The sequence below is a fragment of the Primulina eburnea genome, chromosome 8 (assembly GCF_022965805.1).
Source record: "Primulina eburnea isolate SZY01 chromosome 8, ASM2296580v1, whole genome shotgun sequence".
Lineage (NCBI taxonomy): Eukaryota > Viridiplantae > Streptophyta > Magnoliopsida > Lamiales > Gesneriaceae > Primulina > Primulina eburnea.
In genome coordinates this window covers 42,579,609-42,604,911 of record NC_133108.1, presented here as the reverse complement: position 1 = coordinate 42,604,911, position 25,303 = coordinate 42,579,609, and the positions used below count along the sequence as shown (strand labels likewise).

General features: G+C 32.3%; 2 protein-coding genes and 1 pseudogene across 2 annotated transcripts; all 3 read left to right on the top strand.

Moving 5' to 3' along the window:
- The first annotated feature begins 4,490 nt into the window (after nucleotides 1-4,490).
- Nucleotides 4,491-10,852, top strand: LOC140839970 (MLO-like protein 6). Its single transcript, XM_073206999.1, has 15 exons — nucleotides 4,491-4,742; nucleotides 4,833-4,890; nucleotides 4,986-5,221; nucleotides 5,563-5,679; nucleotides 5,873-5,933; nucleotides 6,135-6,223; nucleotides 7,513-7,587; nucleotides 7,720-7,814; nucleotides 8,284-8,333; nucleotides 8,853-8,893; nucleotides 9,008-9,181; nucleotides 9,296-9,331; nucleotides 9,891-9,958; nucleotides 10,071-10,131; nucleotides 10,250-10,852. Exons 1-15 carry the CDS (start codon nucleotides 4,620-4,622, stop codon nucleotides 10,718-10,720), a joined length of 1,755 nt encoding a protein of 584 aa, XP_073063100.1. The 5' UTR covers nucleotides 4,491-4,619; the 3' UTR covers nucleotides 10,721-10,852.
- A 2,363-nt stretch (nucleotides 10,853-13,215) lies between these two features.
- Nucleotides 13,216-15,346, top strand: LOC140838035 (syntaxin-71-like). Its single transcript, XM_073204120.1, has 9 exons — nucleotides 13,216-13,474; nucleotides 13,569-13,694; nucleotides 14,047-14,206; nucleotides 14,310-14,395; nucleotides 14,494-14,562; nucleotides 14,656-14,700; nucleotides 14,800-14,862; nucleotides 14,955-15,031; nucleotides 15,118-15,346. The coding sequence occupies exons 1-9, from the start codon at nucleotides 13,319-13,321 to the stop codon at nucleotides 15,128-15,130; spliced, it is 795 nt and encodes a 264-aa protein (XP_073060221.1). The 5' UTR covers nucleotides 13,216-13,318; the 3' UTR covers nucleotides 15,131-15,346.
- A 2,694-nt stretch (nucleotides 15,347-18,040) lies between these two features.
- Nucleotides 18,041-23,581, top strand: LOC140839969 (beta-galactosidase 8-like; annotated as a pseudogene).
- The last annotated feature ends 1,722 nt before the right edge of the window (nucleotides 23,582-25,303 follow it).

The window sequence follows — 25,303 nt, the reverse complement described above, 5'->3', positions numbered from 1 at the left end:
TTTATTGGGGGGGAAAAAAAGAGAAACTAGAATTTTGGTCTTACATGTTTGTTTGTTTGTTTGTTTTTTTTTTTTTTTTTGCGATTGGGCTATTTATGTTATTTAATCTAATTTCAGTTTTAATAGTGCATCTTTTAATTTTTTGGGAATTTGTTCTTTTTTATGGGAGTGTAAGGACTAAAATGTAAAAATAGCAAAGATAACAGGTAAAAAATTTGACAAATAGATGATCAAAATCACAAAGAGACAAATATACATAACTAAAATAACAGTTTTCCCAAATAAAAAATTGTAATTTTGGTACATATGCTTCTCTATGCGATGTGATCATTTAAATAGATAAATTTTAAGTTTATTCCATTATATATATTCTATTTTATTCATTTGTTTGATACTTTCGGTCATTTTTCTATTGGAGTGTTAGCACGAAAAAAATTAGAAACACGAAATTGTAAAAAAATTGAAAATACAGTACTTAGATCCAATTTTGATGATATAAAAACCAAAATCATAAAGCCTTAAATATAGAAGACAAGTCTTGAAGAAAAAAAAAATTGTACTAATTTTCTGAACTCTATGTATTTTTTCAGCGAGGAAAAACGGCACTTGTGTCTGTTGTATCCACGGAGGTGTATGGACACGCAATTAGTTTCACAAATTTCGGATATTATATATATATATATGGACACACACCATAGGCGATATTTCAGTGTTAAATTCAGTATACAATATAATTGTCAATATTTGAAAATACATCAATCTTTCTGGTTTTCCCTTTTTAAAGTGATCACATATAGTTCAAAGTCAAATGTCACATTTTTTTGAAGTCAAATCTAGCCAAAAGAGGGGGGAAGCAGTGGCGTAGCCAAATATTTTTTCAAGTGGGCAGAATATTTTTTAAAAAATTAATTTACTTCGTATAATAGAAATAAAAAAGAAGTTAAGCTTACATATTGTAGTTTTTTATCATAAAAGTTTAAATGTTAAATTTTCAGCATAATCAACTTAAATTATGTGGATTTTTTAATATAAAGATAAAAACTTCACAAATGTTTTCTTCTTTAACAAATAAAAAAAGGATACTAATTTCACTATTTATAACATTTTCATCCTAAATATTACAAATCTTAAATCCCCTCAATGTGTACTTTCAACCTAGAAAAGTAAACTCCTCAATGGACTTTAAAATTCAATGCATTTTTTTAAGTTATTTTATGAAGTGGGCTTTAAACATGTACACCTAGACTTAAAATATAAAAAAATCTGCTAGGGGGAAAGGCAAGAATTGTGCAGTTCAAGAGTGGGGGACAAAACAAGTTTTGATATACATAAAATGAAGTCAGATGTGATAGCAGTGTTTGGTGTCATGTCAAAAATTATTAACTTCATATCAACAATATCTGGTGTCATATCAATATACTACAAGGTTAAATGTGAAATAAGACAAACTCACTCGACTACGAACAAATTTTGATGATTTACAAGTTACTTGAGCAAAAACAAAAATAGCCAACATGTATCTAGCTTGTTATTTTTTCTATTTTAAAATGTAAGTTTTTTTCTAAAATTTTAAGTTTTAATGTATTAGATATATTTATCAGGGTTATTTTAATCTTGTAATAATTTTTTTTAATTATTCTTCTCACCAGAAACATTTGAATTTTGCTCATTCACTGAATCAAGAATCCTGATTAATTATGTCACACTTGTTGAATAACAATGGAGTTCTTTTGTATATTTGAAACATCAGCGTGTCAATTCTTCCCCAAGCAATCAAGCATGGACAAGGACTAATAAATTAGGATGTTCCCGGCAAAGCTTTTTGAACAAAAAAATTAGAGATGCAAAAAGATAGTAGTATTTGGGGTAGGCTAATATGTTGTCTGACGCCGTTAGCATATAGAGTTGAAACGTTTCATATATTGCCTTTGTAACACGATGAGCTTTCCGTCACGAATATTGATTTTAAGTACTGCATCCCTCTTGATTCCCCCTATCAGTTTGATATACAAAAATTTGTGGTGATTAATCGTCGCGCGCGCGGTTGGTACTTGGTAGCATCGATGCTTTTCATAATTTCATTCGTAGGGATCTTGTTTTCTGATTTTACCTACACCAGATATATAACTGTATTTCCCCATGAATTTTAGATTGATCGCCCAAATTCTGCATGATATTGCATTTCACAGCACAACCATAACCCCACATTATTTGATCTTTATTGTAATTAGTTTCTTTCATACAATGCAAGTTAGAATGGAAGTGATGACATGCAGATCCCAAGGTGCAGGGTAAAATTGCATTACACACACCACACACACACACACAGAGATGTTACAGTCCTATGTAGGGAAAATCTCTTTGCACCTGGAAACTAATTGCTTTGATTAATGCTATAAATTTCACGTTGTTATTTGATGGCCCAGATATCGATGTATGTATCCATACATCTGTAATATAAATCATGTTAGTGATGGAGATATTTGGAGACCAACCTGGAATTATTTATTAACCCAAATATATTAAGAACACACACTTTTCTTGATAAATTTCATCAGCAATGCCTTCTGGAACTGTAAAACCAAGAATCAGTCAAATAAAATTAAATATTCTTTTTTTGAGAGCATACATACATATATATATATATATATATATATATATATATATATATATATATATATATATATATATATATATATATATATATATATATATATCAACTAATAGTGTGACATTCTCCATCTTATAAGTTAATTTGTTTATACCATATGGAATTTAATATCTTAATAAAACCAACAAAAAAGGACAAACTTTTTATTATTTTCCAAATTTTCTTTAGATATAAAGGGATTCATATAGGTACAAAATAGAACATTTAAAAGGAATTTTGATATAAAGTAATTCTTATAGGTTTAAAGTGGAACATTTCAAAGGAATAGTAGTCAGGATTATTTGTCACCAGATACGTTGTCTTATAAGTTGAACGACCCTTATATGAATAACTATATATATAAGTATAAAGAGCAAGAAAATGACTTTAATTTTAAAAAATTAAAGCTAATAGAATAAACATCGAGAAGAATGATTTGTGGAATCCCAATCCATTTAAAAAAATCTTCCAGTGTGTCATTTTTCTATGATTGACACATGATTTATTTGGCTGTGCTTTTCATGATATCTCATTCACAAGACATCTCTTTCGAAAGGTCAAAAGTGTCCATGAAAATAAAATTATTTCGTATGTGATACTCACTGAAAATTTAGGGTCTGATTTCAGTCTGAAATCACGAAGAAGACCATTAGAAGGGGGTCGAGAGGGTGTTCCTGCGTAGCTCTTCCGAATCTCAAGTCAGAGACTGAAGATATAAAAGAGGGAGCAGCTAAAGATGCTGCTGAAAAACAATATAATGAACGTTGAATTAGACACTTGAACCTGATATTTATATAAAAATACATGAGCCTATCATAAGCCTCCACCTGGGCTAAGGATGGATCAGGGGATTTGGACATGATCTTGATGGGCATATTCATAAGGTATCAGTATGGTTAAGAGTAAGACTGATCAGGTGAAGTTTAATTAATCTCTAATTTTCGAAGCATTTGGGGTCTTAAAAAAGCTTGTAGCATACCTTTGAATTTCCCCAGCTATCAAGTGAAATGAGAGATAAGCGGCCAAGCCCCATGAATTAATATCTTGTTTTGCACAAAACAAAGCATCCAATTAAGTGACATCCCTGAGTCATGCCAAAATCCTAGTCAAACAGTCCTCCATTCTGACGAGCTCTACATTGTTGATAGATGTAATAATTGTTCATGTAAATTAGTGTAATCAAAATGTGATGGTTGAGTTGTTGCACAATTTAAAATATTCGAGTTGCCCCGTTACTACATCTATAATTTTTGCTAAAAAGACATGAATACAACGCTACTTAGATATATGGGCTCATGCATATCGTCTATAACTTTTGGTTAGACGGCGCCACGTGTGCAATTTTATATTCTCAATGAGTGTGAAATATTTATGACTCCACATCACAAACATTTTCCCGAGACCATGATCTCGAGTTCTTCAACCTAGTGATCAGCTAACCTTCTGGGGTGAGATTGCTCACTGCATATCACGTAACTACAAAACGAAGACACGGGAAAACATTTTGAAATTAAAGTTGTCTGCAGCTCAATCGGATAATTCATTATACGTTGAATTTATTTTAATATTACAGAAAAATTAAATCCAATTTGTAGTCAGAGTCATGTAGATTTTGACCTCAAACTTCGTTTCATCCGAACAATTGACACTGAAATTTCATGCGTATATTTTTGAATAATCGAAAAAGTCCAAGAAAATTCCCCACTTGTTTTCACGCGTCTAGAAAGTCAAAGTTCTTACTCGAATTCCCATTATACCCTTCTCTCCTTTTCCTTCTGAAGCTCCTCTCTTTATATATATGACATACAATCAATCATCCGTAGGCATACTATTTATATCCGTCTTCTTTGAGTCGCTTAAAAAGTTAAAAGAGACGTTAATTTATTCTTTTAACTTTGAAGATTTTAATTTTTAATTCGCCGGAGCTTCAAATTCTTTTGAGTTACTTTGTGGCGGTGGATCACACCGAATGGCGGGCGGCGGCGGTGGAAGGACGCTGGAGGAAACACCGACGTGGGCAGTGGCGGTTGTGTGTTTTGTTCTACTGGCGATCTCTATTGTCATCGAGCATATCATCCATTTAATAGGAAAGGTGAGAATTCTTGATTTTTGTTTTCTGATTAAACTCTACGTTTCCAAATTATATTCCTTATTTTATGAAATATATATTCAATACTTGCAGTGGTTGAAGTCGAAAAATAAAAAGGCTCTGTATGAATCCGTTGAAAAAATTAAATCAGGTAAAACGACGAAGATAATCAAATTATTTCATATAATTTCTTTGTAATAAGTGACAGATTTATTAATTTATTCAATATTTTTTGTATTATTGCAGAGTTGATGCTGCTGGGATTTATATCCCTGCTTTTGACGGTAGGACAAAGTCTAATTTCTGGTATATGTATATCCAAAGAAATGGGAGCCACGTGGCACCCATGCAACAAAAATCAAGAGAGAGCGAAGTACCCGTCCGAAGTCATCGAGACGGAAGATCGCCGGCGGAAGCTTCTCGTGGCCACCGGCTTCCGACGGATCTTGGCCGCCGGCGGAACTGATAAATGCGCAGCCAAGGTATTATTGTTATCTAATTTTTTCATTTTATGCACATATATTTTTTTTTTATCAAGATTAATACGACCCACCATTGTTGCATGATTATGATTTTACTATATATATAAACATAAATAAAATGATTTTGTATATTTAAATTTTTGAAATTTTGTGTTGTAATTTTTGAATTCAGTACTATTCATGCATTTGGTATTTTTTTTTACCCCTAAGTTTTTGGTTAAAATTTTATATCCTAAGTCACACGATACAATTAGTGAAGTATTAATAGTTTTAATAAATATGCCCCGGATATTATTTAAATATTAGCTTAATTTGTGAATAATTAATTACTATTTTTGCAGGGGAAAGTCCCATTTGTGTCATCGGACGGCATTCATCAGCTACATATTTTCATATTTGTATTAGCCGTATTTCATGTGCTTTATTGTATTCTCACATTGGCTTTGGGAAGAGCTAAGGTACGTATTTATCATAAATATATATGCTCATTAAAATGCATATTTATATATAATAAAATTACAATTAAAATTAAACTTCAAGTTTACTAAATTTCATTTGAATAATAGGTTTTTTTATATAATATTTCTTAAAATCACAAAATATTTTTTAAAGACAAGAATTTTTCCCAAATTATTTTTTTGTTGGTTTTAGATGAGGAGTTGGAAAGCATGGGAAAAAGAAACTAGAACGGCGGAGTATCAATTTTCACACGGTAAGGAGACAAAATCTTTTAGGATGTGTTTAATTTTATGGAAATAATTTAAATCCTTCGTATTAATTACCTCGATGAGTTTGATATATCTAGATTGATTTCATATTCTATTTGAAATTCATTTCTCGAATACTTTGTCAAATCTAAATAACTCATCGAAAACCGACATTACTTAAATTTTCTATTTTTATTACATGGAAGATCCGGAAAGATTCAGGTTCGCAAGAGAAACATCGTTCGGAAGGAGGCATTTGAACTTTTGGAGCAAAACTCCATTCCTACTTTGGATTGTAAGTAATTCCGAACTCCGAAATTCCTTTGATCAATTTATATATAAATGAGATATATATATATATATATATATATATATATATATATATATAACATTGCATATAATTTACCTTAAAAACAACACATATCACATATGTATGTCTTATGTACTATTTACCAAGTTTTGGTCGTAATTTAATTTGATCATGTCAAGTACATTATTAGTACCAGCTCATGCAAAGTAGATACGGTATGTCGACTTTTTTAGGGTCAAATTTTTCTCTAAATTTATCAGTTCGCGAGTCGGGTTCGCGTGTTGGCTCATGAGCTCGATTAGGCTCACGAGTTTTGGATGTTAGATCATGTTGCCAAGCTTTGGCTCATAAAAGTTACTATGATAAGCTATTTGGACCACCCATGATTGTGTGTTAGTCTATACATATATATATATATATATATATATATATATATATATATATATATATATATATATATATATATATATATATATATATATATATATATATATATTTATTTATATTTATATTGTTATCTTTATGTTGAGTAATTTACAGTATTAAATTAGGAATTATTTACCTTATGTACGTGTAGGAGTTAATGGAGAAAAAATGTCAAGTGTAAGTGTGTTGACAAATTTCGAATTTTTTTTGGTGATTTTTATTTTTATTTTTTCAAAATTATTACAGCACTAATTGCCACGGATATTTAAAAAATATAGGTTGTGTCACGTAAGCCTAAAATTGTTTTGTTTTGTTTTTTTGCGTAAATTAGAAGAACTCTGCAAGTCAATAGTTAGTTAAATATATTATTGAATTTTGCATTGATTAATTAATATCTTGAAAAAAATTAGAAAAAAAGGATGACGATGATGAAAGGGGAATTAATTAAATTATAAGGTGGCGGTCATTTTTTTCTCAAATTGATGACTTTTTCTTATGTTAATTAATTTTTGTGATCAAAAGACAACGTATTTATATTCGCATGCAAATGTTATATATGAATCAAATTTTATAATTATACAATATATATATATATATGTTATTTAATTATTAATAATATGGCACCTATATACAATATATATATATATATATATATATATATATATATATACATATATATATATATATATATTGTATATAGGTGCCATATTATTAATAATTAAATAACCGTTGTTAAAACTTTTGTTATCTTATTCATTTATTATTATTTCTATCATTTTTCATGTACTCGACTTGCAAGAAATTGTTCTTTTTTTATTTTAATTGTTTAATTTTATTTCGTTTTGCAGGTTTGCTTCTTTAGGCAATTTGTAAGATCTGTTCCTAAGGTTGATTATCTGACTCTAAGGCATGGATTTATCATGGTAAATATTATTACTATTACATCAAAACTATTACTCCTAAATTTTAATATATTTATTTTATTCACTCTTGAAAATAAAAATTCTTTCATTCTAAAAAATTAAAATAAATAATTGTGTGTAATTTGATTTCAGGCACATCTTGCTCCACAAAGCCAGAACAACTTTAATTTCCAGAAATACATTAATAGATCACTCGAAGAAGACTTCAAAGTGGTGGTCGGAATAAGGTTAGTACATTATGTTTAAAGTGAAGTTATGATATTTATGGTTTTTCAACAAGAATTAGTACTGTAGTTAGTAAAAGCACATGACACATGATCTTGACTCGACAGTCTCGACCCGTTGTAGACATGGTCTCTATGCTAGAACCATGTCGAGGCTCGGCCCTATGACCAAGCATGGCGTCGTCTTCATAATGCTAGAGACATGCCGAGGCCGTGCGACCCTTTCTAGAATGCAACTTGCCTTAAAAGGCAAGTTGCATTTTATACACACCTCAAACAAAAGAAAATTATATATATATATATATATATATATATATATATATATATATATATATATATATATATATATATATATATATATATATATATATTCAAAATTTTGAAACGATTAAATATGTAAATGAAATAAATTATATCCTCTTAATTATATAATTGGCAACTGATCTTAGGCTTGATTTGATTATTATTTCAGCCCACCAATCTGGGGCTTCGCTGTGTTGTTCCTTCTCTTCAATACTCATGGTGAGTACTAGATTTTACGCATTTGTATATACATCCATCATTTTTCCCGAATTAATTTAATTCAGGACGGGATCGAGTTGAATAAGAGCACTTCTAAACTAAAAGATATCACAAATTATTAATTTGTCATTCTATTATTTTAAATGACAAACTAGCAAATTAATTCGTTCCGTGAGTCGTCAATGTTTGCTTTCAGTGCCGTAAGTTGGTAGTTGTTTTTTGTTTTCGGTTGGTGTTTGATATGAAATCAAATATTATTGACGTGACATCGATATGACGTCCAAAATTACATTAGAAGTACTCTGACGTAAAAAAAGTTTAAAGTATTGTAAAAGACCAACTTGATCGATACAGAATCAGAAAACAATAGAAGGCTAAATTAAAGGACTTCTTATACCATTTATTCTTGTTTTAAATACGACAATGCCAATTAATTTAGAAAATTGGTGTACTTTTCGAGACATTATCTCTGACTAACACTTTAGTATATACGTATTAATTTATTCAATGTGTGGACAGGCTGGTATTCGTATCTTTGGCTACCGTTCATCCCATTGATTGTAAGTATTCAATTGTCTACGTACGCATCAATTAAAGTTGACTTTTTCCATAATTAGTTTCAATGAAGAATTTAATATTTTACATAAAAATCTTCGACTTTTTCAACGTAACAGATAATATTGCTTGTCGGGACCAAATTACATGTTATAATTACGAAAATGGGTCTGAGGATTCAAGAGAGGGGAGAGGTGGTCAAGGGTGTGCCAGTGGTACAACCGGGAGATCACCTTTTCTGGTTCAATCGTCCACGACTTATTCTTTTCCTTATTAATTTTGTGCTTTTCCAGGTAATCAATTTAATGTTTTCCATTTAAAATATAAATATAATATTAATTTAATTTTATTTTTATGGTAAAAATTCGAAAAATAATAGTAATGAATATCTGCTTTGGCCTTTGCAGAATGCATTTCAATTGGCCTTCTTTGTCTGGAGTTGGGTAAGTTTTCTTTATTAAATTAATTTTCTCAGCAAAAAATAAAAATAAAAATCGATCATCATAAATAAGTTTACATAAATAATTTTTATAAGTTTTTTTATAAGTAGCAATAGTATCATATATTAATAATTCTATGCACACGTTGCACGTCTATACAGTAGTTTATTTATGTACAATATATTATAGTGTTAAGTAATTTTGTTTTAAGAAAATTCATGGATTATTACATTGTAATTGGGATCAATTTTGGAAAATGTAAAAACTTGTGTGAGACGGTCTCACGGGTATTTTGTGAGACAGATATCTTATTTGGGTCAACCATGAAAAAATATTACTTTTTATGTTAAAGAGTATTAGTTTTTATTGTGAATACCGGTAGGGTTGACCCGTTTCACAGATAAAGAATTGTGCGACCGTCTCACAAAAGACTTATTCTTTTGAAAATTGCTACTCAGTATTTTTTGTAATTAATTAATTTTTTTTTTGTTGCTTTTTAAAAATTAGGGTAATTTACATTATGTTTTTTTTTTCAAAATTTTCTTTCCCTTGTATTTGACAGTATGAATTCGGAATAAGATCCTGTTTCCATGAACACGTGGAGGATATAGTGATCAGAATAGCAATGGGGTGAGCATAATTTAAACTAAATTTATTATTTATTATCTATCTTTGACTTGATTTAATTACTGTTTTAAAATATAAAAATGTAATTAACCATGATTAATTGATATTTAAACAGGGTTCTCATTCAGATCTTATGCAGCTATGTCACTCTACCACTGTATGCCCTGGTGACTCAGGTATATATCTAAATATTATTATTTTCTTATTTATCATCAATTTTTAAATAAATATAGACATATATATTCATGAATATTTTTCACATATATTAACATAATACATGCTTGAATTGGACAGATGGGATCGACAATGAAACCTACTATATTCAACGAACGAGTGGCCACGGCCCTAAAAAATTGGCACCATACGGCCAAGAAACACATCAAAGAAAACAAGCATTCGACTTCGGTCACACCGATGTCGAGCCGACCCGCTACGCCGTCACGCAGCATGTCACCCATCCATTTACTACGAAATTATCAGAGCGAGATGGAAAATAGTCCCTGGATATCTCCAAGAAAGTCGAAATACAATGCGGACTATTGGGACATTGATCAGGGGTCGGCTTCGGCCGCGACCATTCATCTACACGATGGGTCATCGTCTGCTCTTCACCAGAACGTCGAGTTGGGCCGTACGGAACAAGAGATGGAAAACAGCCAACGCGAGGCGAGCTCGTCGCAAGTTGTGCCTCTACCAAGTGAACAACATGTGATCAATGTTAGAGGGCCAAGGGAATTCTCATTTGACAAGAGAGGTAGCATATAATTAAATGTTGAAGCCGTGGAGTGAGGTGAATATGTAATTTAATTGTTTATGTGTAGGGGTGAAGGGGTGTCAATAGCAATTTCATTCTCACAAAGGGAAGTTGTATGGTAGGGAAAGGTTTCTATCAGAAAATTGAAATATAGGGAATTTTTTTTTTTATATTTGTTTTTGTAATATGGAATATATTAGCATTCATAAAATTTTATAGATATAGATAATCTTTTGGTTTATTTTGACAAAGAAGCTAATTAATAAGTTTTGTGGATATTCAAGATTTTCATTGGCATAGTAATTTAACTAACCTTCATATTTTCCAATATCAACCACTTACTTGCTGATCTGGATCCTCTATTGTGTTGAAAATACAACACTTGACGATGCGCATTTTTTACACGAGATAATCCTATGATCATCACACCATATGATATAAATTTAAAAAGTTGTCAGAATAAATACCGAGTGTTGTGTTTTCAACACAGTAAATGATTTAAATCACTTACATGAACGTCCAAAATATTTCCATCTTGGCTTAGTGCCGTTAAAGATGCCGGTCCGGCCACTTCAGACTCCCAAACATTGGATAATATGATGGGAGCCTCGACCCCAAGGATCATCTACCTTGCAGAAGACACAACTCTTTTACATAGATACTTGGATGTGGCCAAGTGTACTAACCTTCCTTACCACTCAAGTCAAGTTGGTTTAGCATTGCTTAAAATTTCTGTTGCAAGCTCTTCATGGACCACAGGATGCTTCGCCGTCGCAACTAATGCCAGAACCACGCATAAACAGAACACTGCATAACACTGTCTGCTGAACTTCCCCAGTACCCCTCTAAGTTTCCCCTTCCATTATATATATATAACTCCGATATGTTCCTCTTGTGAGAGCCAACATATATTTCGTACAGTGGAGATTATTGCATGTGAATCATGAGAGCCAACGTATATTTCATACAGTGGAGATTATATATATATGTATATATAATCTAATAATATATATACTATTTTATGAAGCCTCGTTTCCTTTGTAAACTGGTTCTGATATGACTTGAAACACCAAAAACACCGATTACTTCCCAAGTGACTGGACAAAAAGGTAAACTAGAAACTCCACTCCGTCACTTCTCAACCGTACATCAGACACTGTAGCAGTTTTCTCCTTACTTCCACTGCTTCTTAACCGTCATCAGAAACCGTTTGTGAAAATGTCAGTTTCACTTTTTTTTTTTAACGGGAACCCCCAGTAGTTATTCGCAGGTATGCACTAGATAAATTTTCGAGCTCAACGTGGTAGTTTGTAAATTACGTTAACTAGATAAATGATATTCTGCAAATCTGGTGTGACAAGCTTATTCGAGGAAGTGTTGGTAGAGAATAGATCAATTAGTCACAAGTATACATACTTCACCAACTTGGACATTCTCATGAGTCGATACTCATTTTTTTTTTCTAGTTTAAACATTGTGATACTTTGCAAAAAAATTCATTCATTATTAACTTTTGTGCCTAATGATTGTTGGATTTGGTTCATTTTTAACCATCGTACTAATACTGTCAATGACTCAGTAAGTCTTCACTTATTGAAAATATTTTTGATAGGATACTATTCAAGTTTGAGCCATAAATTTGAGTCTTAATCCATATTGAAAATTATTAAATTTTAGTCACTCTTAGAATTTTCCTCTTTATTATTGGTGGTTTGTACAATAAATTTTAGTATGTGACTCGTAATCCCAACTGAGAAGAAATACATTTGATCAGTTCTTTGTTTTTTCTATTATCATAAATTACATGCTTTATAAGTTGAAAAAAGTATTTTTCAAGTATGTTCATTATTCCTTTTAATCTTACTGCAATTTTGATAGTGTTTCTTTCGTTCATGCAAATTTTCAATCTTGTGTTTACCCTGATATATACTCAAAAACGAAAGCCATACATATTTAATTTTCCACTCAATACATGTATTTATACTAGCCAATAACAAGTCTTACTTAGCATAATATTTATATAATAATTATATATATAAATATTATGCTAAGTAAGACTTGTTAGTGGCCAGTATTTATAATAATTAGTTTACTATAATCTACAGTATATGTAATATAATATGATGCGTAAGGCCTTACATTAAATAACTTTGATCTCGATTTTATAACATATCTTATTTATTTTCAAAAAAAATTAAAATTATAAATGTGTTTATTTATCTACTCACTGGGGTTTTAAAACCCATTAATCTTGAGGAGACATGTGCTAACATGTCACATATCGATTGGATAAAATTCTTGGGATTACATATATATATTGGAATTTCATATATGAACTTAGATAATCCTCACTTGAGTTAGATTTTGAAGTTGAGTTATGTTCAAGTTAATTTCAATATTAATATGACATCAAAATAACCTGTGTTTGAGTTTTATTATTCGTATTTTAATTCTTTCCCGCGTTGCTGGATCTCTCTCGCCTGTCCATACGTTACATGACCGCCATTAACGGGCCACCCCTAGAGAAAGAATGAACAGATCAAACAAACTTTCTTCTTTCAATTCTCCTCTAACAATTTCAATCCGATTCCTTTCCAGAAGAAGGAAGCATGAGTGTGATCGACATTTTGTTCAGGGTCGACTCCATCTGCAAGAAATACGACAAATATGACGTCGACAAGATGCGATCCTCCAATTCCTCTGCCGGCGACGCTTTCGCCCGCCTCTACGCCTCTTTCGAATCCCAGATCGAGGCCGCTATCCATGTCTGCGATATTTTTCATAACATTTTGTTTTCTTTTCGCTTGGAATTTTTTATTCCGTCTTTTTTCTTGAACAAAAAAATATGGATATGTGCAGAAATCGGAGGTGGCTTCAATGGAGACGAACAGAGCGGTGGTGGTCGCGAAGAATGCGGAGGTGCGGCGGTTGAAGGTTAGGCTTCTGGAGGAGGTGCCTAAATTGCAGAAACTTGCTCAGAAAAAGGTCTCTTCCTTCCTCTTCATTTTCTTAAAAGCCTTCTTGTTTATGTTGGCATTTTTTTGTTGGATTCTATTTATGAAAAATTTCTATAAATACGAATGGTAATTGAACTGGTTTCTAAAATCAGTCTGCTTCAGGAATCATCCTAAGGGACAAAATGGCATGATAATTTGATAGAATATGCAAGCAATTTAGAGTTACACTTGCTGATTGTTTGCACGAATGGCGCGGATTGAAGCTATCTCATGGCCTTGAACTAACAACTACTTAACTAGAATCACAAGATTGATGCTTTAGGTGAGCATTATCACACCAGAATTTAAATTTCGACGATGGTTGGTTGCTTTTTCAACAGGTTAAAGGGTTATCTAGAGAAGAACTCGATGCTCGTAGCGACCTGGTTCTTGCTCTGCCGGAGAGGATTCAAGCAATACCGGATGGAGCAACAAATGCGGGTACTAAAAGTGGAGGCTGGGGAGCTTCATCATCCCATAAAGCCATAAAGTTCGAATCCGGTGATCATCTTTGAATAACTTTTTCTTTCATTAGTATATGTCAGTATGTTGCTTACTCGCTTACACAGCCTTCTCACAAACTTTATGAATATGTGTTCACCAGAGGGGCACTTCGAAGATGATTTCTTCCAACACAGCGAAGAAACAAGCCAATTTAGGCAAGAATACGAGATGCGGAAATTGAAGCAGGCTTGTAGCTCATAAAAAGTTCTTTTTCATCAGCACAAGATTATTTCATCCATTGCAGTATCCAATCTTCCCATGTAATAAACTTTCATATAATGCAGGATCAAGGATTGGATTTTATATCAGAAGGTCTAGATACATTAAAGAATTTGGCACTCGATATGAATGAGGTTCGTCTATGGCATACTGTTTGTTCCTCATTTAATCCCTGTTATAGAGAATGCTGACTAATTTATTACACTTGCTTCTACTCCTTGGTATAGGAATTGGACAGGCAGGTCCCTTTGATTGATGAAATCGACACCAAGGTTCGAATGGCTCTCGTTTTCTATCCAAAAACCGTGCTCTTACAACTTAACTAGCAAAAGCAGAGAATTTCCTTGATAACACTTCTTGATTTCTTGCAGGTGGACAAGGCAACATCTGACATAAGAAACACTAACGTTAGACTGAAGGATACTCTCCTCAAGGTGAAATCATCTATTATGGTTCCTTAAAACGAATGCTTTTTTTGTTATCATTACACATAATTATATGTCTATGTTGGAAAAAATTGATGCAGGTGAGATCCACCAAAAACTTCTGCATTGATATAATTCTTTTGTGTGTTATTCTGGGAATTGCTGCCTATCTATACAAGTCAGTCATCCATCTCTTTACTCGATGTCCTAACATGTACGCACTCATTTTTGTATACTAACTGAATGTCACTTCACTCTATGCAGTATACTGCGCTGAATACTCCGGAAGATTCGGGCACAACCACATCGCCATGCCTTGGCCTCCTACCTTGGCATCGAGTTTGTTATGTCGCATGTATGTTTGGTGTGTCAATCCTTCGATCTGTGCTAAAATAATGAACAATATAACAGAAAACTCTCTCATTTGAACTTCGTTATTAGATGATTCTTGAGGTTGAAAAGTGTTGTGGAAAGTCAATACATTCATCTCCTTTTGTCCATATACAATCAAATCACCCATCCCCATATTCTTTTTTTCTGCGGATATAGTTTTTGGCTCCCATTTGTCGAATCGCTATAGAAATTGTTTATCCTCTGTTCATATATACTTTTTATATAGGCAATAATAATAATATTATCGTATAATATAGACAATTATAGAGAATATAATAAACTCGTATTAATTATTGAGTAAGTCTCATGTGAGACCGTCTCACGGATCTTAATCCGTGAGACGGGTCAACCTTACCCATATTCACAATAAAAAGTAATACTTTTAGCATAAAAAGTAATACTTTTTCATGGATGACCCAAATAAGAGACCCGTCTCACAAATATGACCCGTGAGACCGTCTCACACAAGTCTTTGCCTTAATTATTTATTAATATTCACACACACAAATCTTGCAAAATATAATTACTTTTTCTTCTAAAAACCCAATTTATAAGATTTTAGGACAATTGTTCCAAATTGACACCGATTAAACTGATTTTACGAACAAAAATCAATATTAATAATAATAATAATAATAATAATAATAATAATAATAATAATAATAATAAAGTGGTTGTTTTTTAGTTTAAATTACTAATCACATCAAACCATAAATTTTTGTATAAAAAAATTAGTTTTTGTATAAAATAAGATGTTTCTTATATTTATAAAATATAAATTCATTTGAATCTAAAAACATATCTTTATTAAAGTTTAAATAAATTAAAAATTATATGCAAAAAACAATCAATTGTCATAGAATTTAATTTTCTTAATTTTCTTATTTTAAAAAATATAATTTCAAAAATTATTTTGCTGATTGTGTTTTGCAAGATTACTGCAAAATGCCATGCACTGACAAAAGTAGACGTTGCAAACTTATTTTGCTTCGTCTACTTAGTCTGCCACTGATTAAATTGTATCAATTAAATTATATATTAAACTAAAATTTATATTATAATTTGTATTATTAGACTAATTAAATTATATAATCCACTAAAACTTCATGCTTAAGATTTATATATCTTAGAATTATATAAAATATTAGTTTTATTTTTAAAAAGTAAATGTAATATTTTGCATAAAAATTGGTAGTTTTTTAATTTATTGATTTGCAAACAATTTTACAGAAAATCAAGTTTGTCACACATTTCCAGATTAAAAGTTTCTACTGATTTTCTCTAGATTTTACCCGAAGCTCAAATGATTTTATTAATTTATAATGAATTTAATGACTGCTTCATTTTTTTGTAGACGAGCCGGGGATGAGTTCTGATCAGATTTAAAACAAAAAAAAAAATTGAAATTTTATGTACATTTTCCTAAAATTAGAAGTTGTTGTAACCAAAATTCTTTACGATATTGCAACAACCTAATCCGGTCTCCTCCCTCCCTTTCCTAGATTTGTCTCTGATTGATCAGCCCTCTCTTTATATTGTCTTGAATGACTGCAGATCAACACTTGCAACGGGTTTTATTGCGATCAATTCACTCCGAATCTGAATAAAAAGCCACACAAAGACCTGGAGTGGATGGTGGGTCGTTTCATTTCCTTTTCATGGTTGTTAGTGCCTATCATTTCTTAGCTCAAACAGCCTGTGATTTACCTAAACAACCTGGGTTTTCTTCGTTTGACGGTTTCTTGTAACGTCGCTAAAGTCATCGTGCCATACAGACCGGCAGAAGACCTTGCATTCGCCGTAGCACGTTTTTACCAGCTCGGTGGAACAATATTCCAAAACTATTACATGGTGCTTACGTCTATCATTTCCAATTTTTAGTGTTCGTGTTTAGAATCCAATATTTAAGACTACAAAGCTAGTTTGGGAAATGAATAGACGTGAATTTCCAATCTTCTATTATTTGACATTAATGGAAGTATCCTCTTTATTAGGATTTTATCCGTTTTATAACAAAATTTACGTAAAAAACAAACACATTCTCAAATTTTTAATACTTCTTTATATATATATATATATATATATATATATATATATATATATATATATATATATATATATATATATTGCTCGAAACGGTGCTGTATAATTTTATTATTTAAAGTTAGAGGACATTATTACATATGAGAAATTAGAAAATTTAGTTGGAGAAGGTACTGATTTCAATTGCCAGTAAATTTTTGTTATTATTGGTAGCATAATCATTTAATTGGAAATCTAAATATATATATAAAAATATAAATTAGGGAAAGTCGTCGTGACATGGTGGTTATATATGAAATATAAATTTACTAAAATATGTTTTCTTTAATATTTTTAAATTTCATAAAAATTAAATATATCTGCAATGGGAGAACATGAGTATTATCGATTTGTAAAAAAAATACATTTTAATGGTAGATATCTTATGAGACGGTCTAACGAATTTTTATCGGTGAGACGTGTTAATCCTACTGATATTCACAATAAAAAGTAATAATATTAACATAAAAAGTAAGAGTATGTCTTTTGTAAGACGATCTCATAAATATTTATCTGTGAGATGGATTAACCCTACTGATATTCACAATAAAAAATAATACTTTTAACATAAAAAGAATATTTTTTCATGATTATTTAAATAAGATATTTATATCACAAAATACCAACTACATTTTTGTCGAAAAATAATATTTTTTTTATAAACCATCCATTTCAGTTTAATTTTTGTCGTCTCTCCCAAATGAACTTGATAGCTCAGCCTCAGTGGATTCTGCGCACGAAAAAGAAAAAGAAAATATCATTGCATATCATTGCATACCTCGACGAAATACAGACAAAAATATGCCCCATTGCGGTAATTCAATGCCGTCACGAATGTGGCACCCCTCGCGTTCGTTAGCATATAGCACCGCATGTTGTGTTCGGCTTGAGCTGCAGAGAACAGCACCTCTGAAGAAGATTATTGTTGTTTAAGGGAAAAAAATAAGCATTTGCTGAACAGTTGTTTGATTTTTTTAATTCAATACGAAATTGTACTGGGAAAACAATATTGTGAGTGGATCCATAAAGCACGATGCCGTAAAAATCTCTGTTTGTTGCTAAATTGGAAGCAAACCGTACTGAGAAGATAGGAATATGGGAAGTACCGGTGCTGGAATGTCTGCGGTGGAGGTGGGGTTGCTTCTGCTTTTTGCATTAACGGCGGGGTGCTGCTTTGGAGCCAACGTGACGTACGATCATCGAGCGCTCGTGATCGACGGCCGGAGGAGGGTCTTGATCTCCGGTTCCATTCATTACGCGCGCAGCACTCCTGATGTTCGTATATACGTATACAATATGTTAACTTTTTCACACGCACAGTTACACGCGGGGAATCCCAATAAATTTACATAATTCGTTTTACATGTATGTAGATGTGGCCGGATTTGATTCAAAAATCGAAGGATGGAGGATTGGATGTCATTGAAACTTACATTTTCTGGAATTTGCATGAAGCAGTTCGCGGGCAGGTGATTCCCTGATTATTAAATTTTGTTGCTTAATATAATAAAAATGATGCGAAAAGGGTGTAAAGTGGAGAAAAAGCACGCTGACTTGTGGAGGAAATTTGGTAGTATAATTTTGAAGGAAGAAAGGATGTGGTGAAATTTGTGAAATTGGTTGCGGAGGCTGGATTGTTTGTTCACCTTCGTATTGGACCTTATGCTTGCGCTGAGTGGAACTACGGGTAAGAATTTATTTTTTCTACTTGTATACTGACTTGGACTATATACTTGTTCTTTATGGTTTTATTTATTGGGTTTTCTGAAAATTGCTGAAATGAGAAATGATTGAGAATTTTATGGCTAATTTCAGTGGATTTCCTCTTTGGTTGCATTTCATACCTGGGATCGAGTTTCGAACTGATAATGAACCCTTCAAGGTCATCTTGCTAATTCTTGAACTTTTTCCTTTATTGTTGAAACTTGTGTAATTCAATTATTTACATGAGGAATGAATTTTCTTATTAGGCTGAGATGAAGCGGTTTACAGCCAAGATTGTGGACTTGATGAAGGGAAAAAATCTTTATGCATCCCAAGGAGGGCCTATAATTCTATCTCAGGTGTACTTTGCATAAAACAGGAAGTTTTTAATTAGCTTATTGAAGAACAATTGTAATGAAAATTTTGATTCTTACTCGCAGATTGAAAATGAGTATGGAAATGTCCAGTCTGGTTATGGTAGTGGTGCTGAGCCTTACGTCAAATGGGCTGCAGCGATGGCTGTGTCGTTGGATACAGGGGTGCCCTGGGTTATGTGCCAGCAGGATGATGCTCCTGATCCTATTGTGAGTTCTCTTCTGACTTTCTTTAGTTTTTACCCAAGCTCAATTGATTTTATCAATTTAAAATGGATAGAGTGACTGCTCGATTTCTTGTAGACTTGTTTAGCAATGAGTTTTCAGATCAGAGAAAAAAAGAAATTTTATGTGTAATTTTTCTAGGCCATAAAACTCGCCTCTAAAATCTTTTCACTCTGGCCACCTCGACCACCTGGTCCTGTCCACCACTCCACCCCCTCACCCCTGTTCATGACTTCCTTGATTGGTCTCTGAATGAACCTTCTAATTATCGTCTTGAATGACTGCAGATTAACACTTGCAACGGGTTTTACTGCGACCAGTTCACTCCAAATTCGAATAAAAAGCCAAAAATGTGGACAGAGAACTGGAGTGGATCGTAAGGCGTTTGTTTCATTTTCGTGGTCATTAATACCAAGAATTCTTGTCTCAAAAAGCTTGCGATTGTCAAAAAACCTAGGTTCTCTTCTTTTGGCAATGCTGAATGCTGTTCCATACAGACCAGTGGAAGATCTTGCTCTTGCAAGTGGCTCGTTTTTACCAGCTTGGCGGAACCTTTCAGAATTATTACATGGTACTTACATTGATCTATTCCAATATTTGATATTAACCAAGTACAAATTTCCAAGGTTAACTTTTTTTTAATGTTTTTTTACAGTATCATGGTGGGACGAACTTTGGCCGAAGTGCTGGCGGACCTTTCATTACAACAAGCTATGATTATGATGCGCCGATTGATGAATATGGTATGGGTTTTGCACATGTCTCCCTCTTATGCTCCCAGTGTTACTGCAACCAAGAAAATCATACTAGTTCGCTTCCAAGATTTAAGACTAGATATTACTGAGTTCGGAAATTTTTTAAACCTGAATTACCCAACCCATGCCAGAAAACACTTATATCTTCAAATGATCGTTCTTGATATAGATACTTTGAGTTTGGATTTTATTGTGTTCTAGGCCTTTTAAGGCAGCCAAAATGGGGTCACTTGAAAGATTTGCACGAGGTTATAAAGCTCTGTGAAGAGGCAATGGTGGCAACTGATCCCCAAACTACTTCTCTTGGTTCAAATTTGGAGGTCTAACAGCTTTCCACTTTTTCTTTCTTTTTGTGACGTGACATTCCTAGGATTGGCTTTTCTTCAAAGAACAAAAACACCTGATATTTTCAAAATCTATTTGAATCCTTAGCCTGAAGTTCAAAGAGAAGTTTGGAGAATTTAAACTTCTGTTGTCTTTTGTCACCTCTTTAATTTATATTTTATCTATACCAGGCCACTGTTTATAAAACTGAATCAGGGCTATGTGCTGCTTTTCTTGTAAATTTGGACATGCAATCTGATGCGACTGTTAAATTCAATGGCAATTCCTTCAACTTGCCTGCTTGGTCTGTCAGCATCTTACCAAACTGCAAGAATGTGGCCCTCAATACCGCGACAGTATGCCTCGTAAACCCTGCATTTTATATTTTTCCATATCCAAAATAAATCAAATTCCCAATTCTTGTAGTCTCAAGCATTTGTATCGTCCAAAAACATTGAAAGCGGTGATATAATCATCAATAAACCTATAATACGAGTATTTTTTTGTCCCATTGATAGATCAACTCTGTGGTCACTATCTCAAAATTTGTTCGGCAACCCTCACAAGAAGGTACTATAGCTTCTGATGCATTTATATCAGGTTGGAGTTGGATTAATGAACCAGTGGGTATATCTAGTGATAATGCGTTCACAAAACTTGGGTTACTGGAACAAATAAATACTACTGCTGATAGAAGTGATTATCTATGGTATTCTGTAAGGTACAAAATCATTCAAAAACACTATTCTTTTGCCACATACATCGGGTTTTGACGTTTCTTGATTGTTGCAGTGTTGAAATAAATGGAAATGAGTCAAAGACTGTTCTTCACATTGATTCTCTTGGCCACATGCTCCATGTATTTATCAATGGAGAACTTGCAGGTAAATTTGGAATAAGTGCTGCTAACTGAGCCTTTATGTGGATATTTTTGTCTGGTTTTTAACTTTGCCTTTAAATTAAAAACTGAGTTATCACGTGATGTTTTATAAACTTAGTTCTGTTAACATGTGCTTTTCACCGGCACATTAAAAAATATTGCGTGTAACAAGAAAAAAAGGCATCCACGTTAAGGCAGTCAAATATTAAAAAAATGAACTTTTAGCACTTGAAGATGCGGGATTTACCACTTGTTGAACAGGGCGCGGAATAAGAAGCAATAGTGGCCATGAAGTTTCAAGAGATGTTCCTATCAGCCTTATACCAGGGGAAAATAAGATTGATCTGTTGAGTTTGACCAGTGGGGTTACAGGTGCTTGTTTTCGGGGATAAATTCTTATTGTAATCCTAACTATTATCATTCTCTTAACATATATTTATGTCGATTTAGAATTATGGAGCATACTTCGATACTGTGGGAGCCGGTGTTACTGGTCCTGTGCAGTTAAAAGGTTTACAAAATGGGTCCACGTTTGATCTATCATCTCAGCAGTGGACATACCAGGTACTAAAGAAAAAAAAAATTTACTAGGCATACCAGCATTAAATCTTTTATATAGTAGATCCGGTTATACGTATATACAGACATGATCTTTTATGATTATGAGTGACTTAATGTGTGGTTTAATCTGCTCTTGTTTTATTTTGGAATCCGTGGGACAGATTGGTTTGAAAGGAGAAGAATTAGGCCTATCTAGTGGAAGTTCCTCTCTTTGGGTATCACAGTCTGATCTGCCTAAGAATCAACCGTTGATATGGTACAAGGTAAAATTTTGCAGCAAATTATGCGTTCGCATAATTATCACATTCCATAATTAACCCATTAAATTATCATGCACTTGTACGTCTAATTGTTAATTGCAGATCCCTACAATTTTTAACATATTTTTTTCTCTATGCCTGCATGCCGCTTACTCATAAAAATATTTGTATCCTATCCCTTTTTCATTGAATCCCATATCATGTTGTACCGGTATTCGTCCATATAGCCATAAAATGTTGAAGCTGATGTGTTAAATTATGACAGCAAAACTCCAAACCTATTTTTCTATGTTCTTTGTGTTCATAGACGGCCTTTGATGCCCCAACTGGAAGCAATCCAGTTGCACTGAACTTCACAGGACTGGGGAAGGGTGAGGCATGGATAAATGGACAAAGCATAGGGCGTTATTGGCCGACTATTATGGCTCCAACTAGCGGTTGCAGTGATTCTTGCAACTATAGACGTATTTATCAACCAAGTAATTGTGTGAAAAATTGTGGAGCACCCACTCAACAGCTGTATGTTTTCTGAGTTAAACTTTTGTTCTTAAATTGTTCTAATTCTTGTCTTGAGATGGTGGAAAATCATACAGCTATCATGTTCCCCGTGGTTGGCTGCAGCAAAGTGGAAATGTCATCGTACTATTCGAGGAAGTAGGAGGCGATCCAACACAGTTATTTTTTGTTACAAAAGAGGCGCAAAGTATGTGCTCGAGCATTTCGGAAACTCACCCAATCCCGGTGAGTATGTGGAATTCTGACGAAGAAACAAAGAAGAAGGCCGGACCAACTTTGTCACTCCATTGCCCTTTCCCGAATCAGATCATATCTGAAATAAAATTTGCCAGCTTCGGAACTCCTCGTGGGAAATGTGGGAGTTTTAGCCATGGTCCATGCAGCAGCAGAAGGGCCCTCTCCATCGTTCGAAAGGTTCAGATTCTGCTGATTCATTCTATAAAATTTTATGTAGGTTGCAAGATGTGGCCTTTGAACTTGCAATTCACACTGTCTGCAGGCTTGCATAGGATTAAGAAACTGCAGCATTGGAGTCTCGGTGAATACATTCGGTGATCCCTGCTCGGGAATAGCCAAAAGTTTAGCCGTCGAGGCTTCCTGTAAATGAATAATCATTAAATAACACCATAAATTAATAAAATTTGATTAAAGGTATTTCTTTTTGTGCATATTTTCTTGAACTAGAAAAATGAACGTGCGTTACACGTAAAAAACTAAACTACCGAAAATATATGTACTAAATTTTAATAATATTTAAATGAATTAAAACATAGTTAATAACATTTATCAACTGAAACAAACTAAGTCATAAAAAATAAAAAATCATGACCATAGACGGTATATAAATCAGAGTAAGTATCTTATCCACTTGACAAACTTTCTAATATGCTTCTTGGTTGATTTTGACAACTCAACAGCTCTTTGTCGTAGTTTGTTATAATATACATATAACTATTTTGATATGCTCAACAAGTATCTGATCGTCTTTAACATCTATTATGTTATTTACAATCTTTATCCGGGATCTGACATGCTCGTATTTTGCTTCTTTATCACGACATTTTTTCGATTTTCTATATTGTTTTTATTTGATAATCTTATTTTTCCGACTATTTTTTTGTTGTTAAATGATTTTTCAGCTTTTGACAATCATCAACTATAACTCCTAAGAAAAAATGCTTTTGCTCGTGATAAATTTTCAATTGTGACTAAAAGTATCTATAACCTATATATTCTTCAACAACATAACCAATGAATGGTGTTGCACCTTCTTCAAATATTGTGATATTTGTGATATCATTTTTATATATTTAGTATCAATATTATCAACATATAGCTGTAAGGTTAATAAATTTTTAACAACTATTTCTCAATCAGTGTAAGAAAAATACTTGAAATATCTTCAAATGGCTATATCTTAGAATTGTGTCCTCATTTAATTTGACACAATTCAAGAAAGTCATCTTGATCGTCATTTTTTGGAAGCTTTGAAATAATGATTGCGAGCATCATGTCATGAGGATGATATAGTTTCAATCTCATTTGTTGCGTTTAGAACATAATATTATATTATTCATTGAAACAAAATAAATTTTCTTCTATCGAGTTTATATTTTGTTTTATAATATTTTATATCTTGTGGAACGACATACAAAATTAATTATTGTATTTTAAAAAGCTTGAGAAGAGGTACGAATAATGTAATTAAGATATGCATATGAGATATCATTCAAATATATGTCAAAGTATTTGTCTTATTCAATATCTCATCTAATAATATAACCATTTAGATTTGATAAGCATTTTATGATAGTCAAAATTAATTTGATGAAATATTGTAGAATTTTATTTGAATTTCAATATTTTGCTAAGTGAATTTATATGACGAGGAGTTTTCTATGCTACCATCATATATGTTATGAATTAGCTAGTTAGACACTTTGACTAAAAAAAGAGACAAAAACAATCTCGTATCACCTCGAAATATATCGAGATAATATTGGAGAAAATAAAGTGAAACTGACTCAATGTCTCAATAAAATGCACAGAATTGATCTGTTATATTGTGTCAACAAAGTTTTAGAATTGTTCTCATACCATTATAAATAGAATGAGAAGTATGCACAATTTGTTTTTCATGTATTTCTTTTTCTAAATGAAGAATTTTTTCTTTTTGAAAAAACTATTTTATTGAGAAATATTGACATTTTATATGACATTCATATGTCGCACAACCATGAAGTAGCAACATAATCATTATATAACACTTAACGTACACATACAATTCTTCAATTCCTTCTTCATTATGTTTCGTTGAAATTTAAATCTGAATCATTCTTGATCTTAACATTTTGCTTTAAATATGATTTAATATAT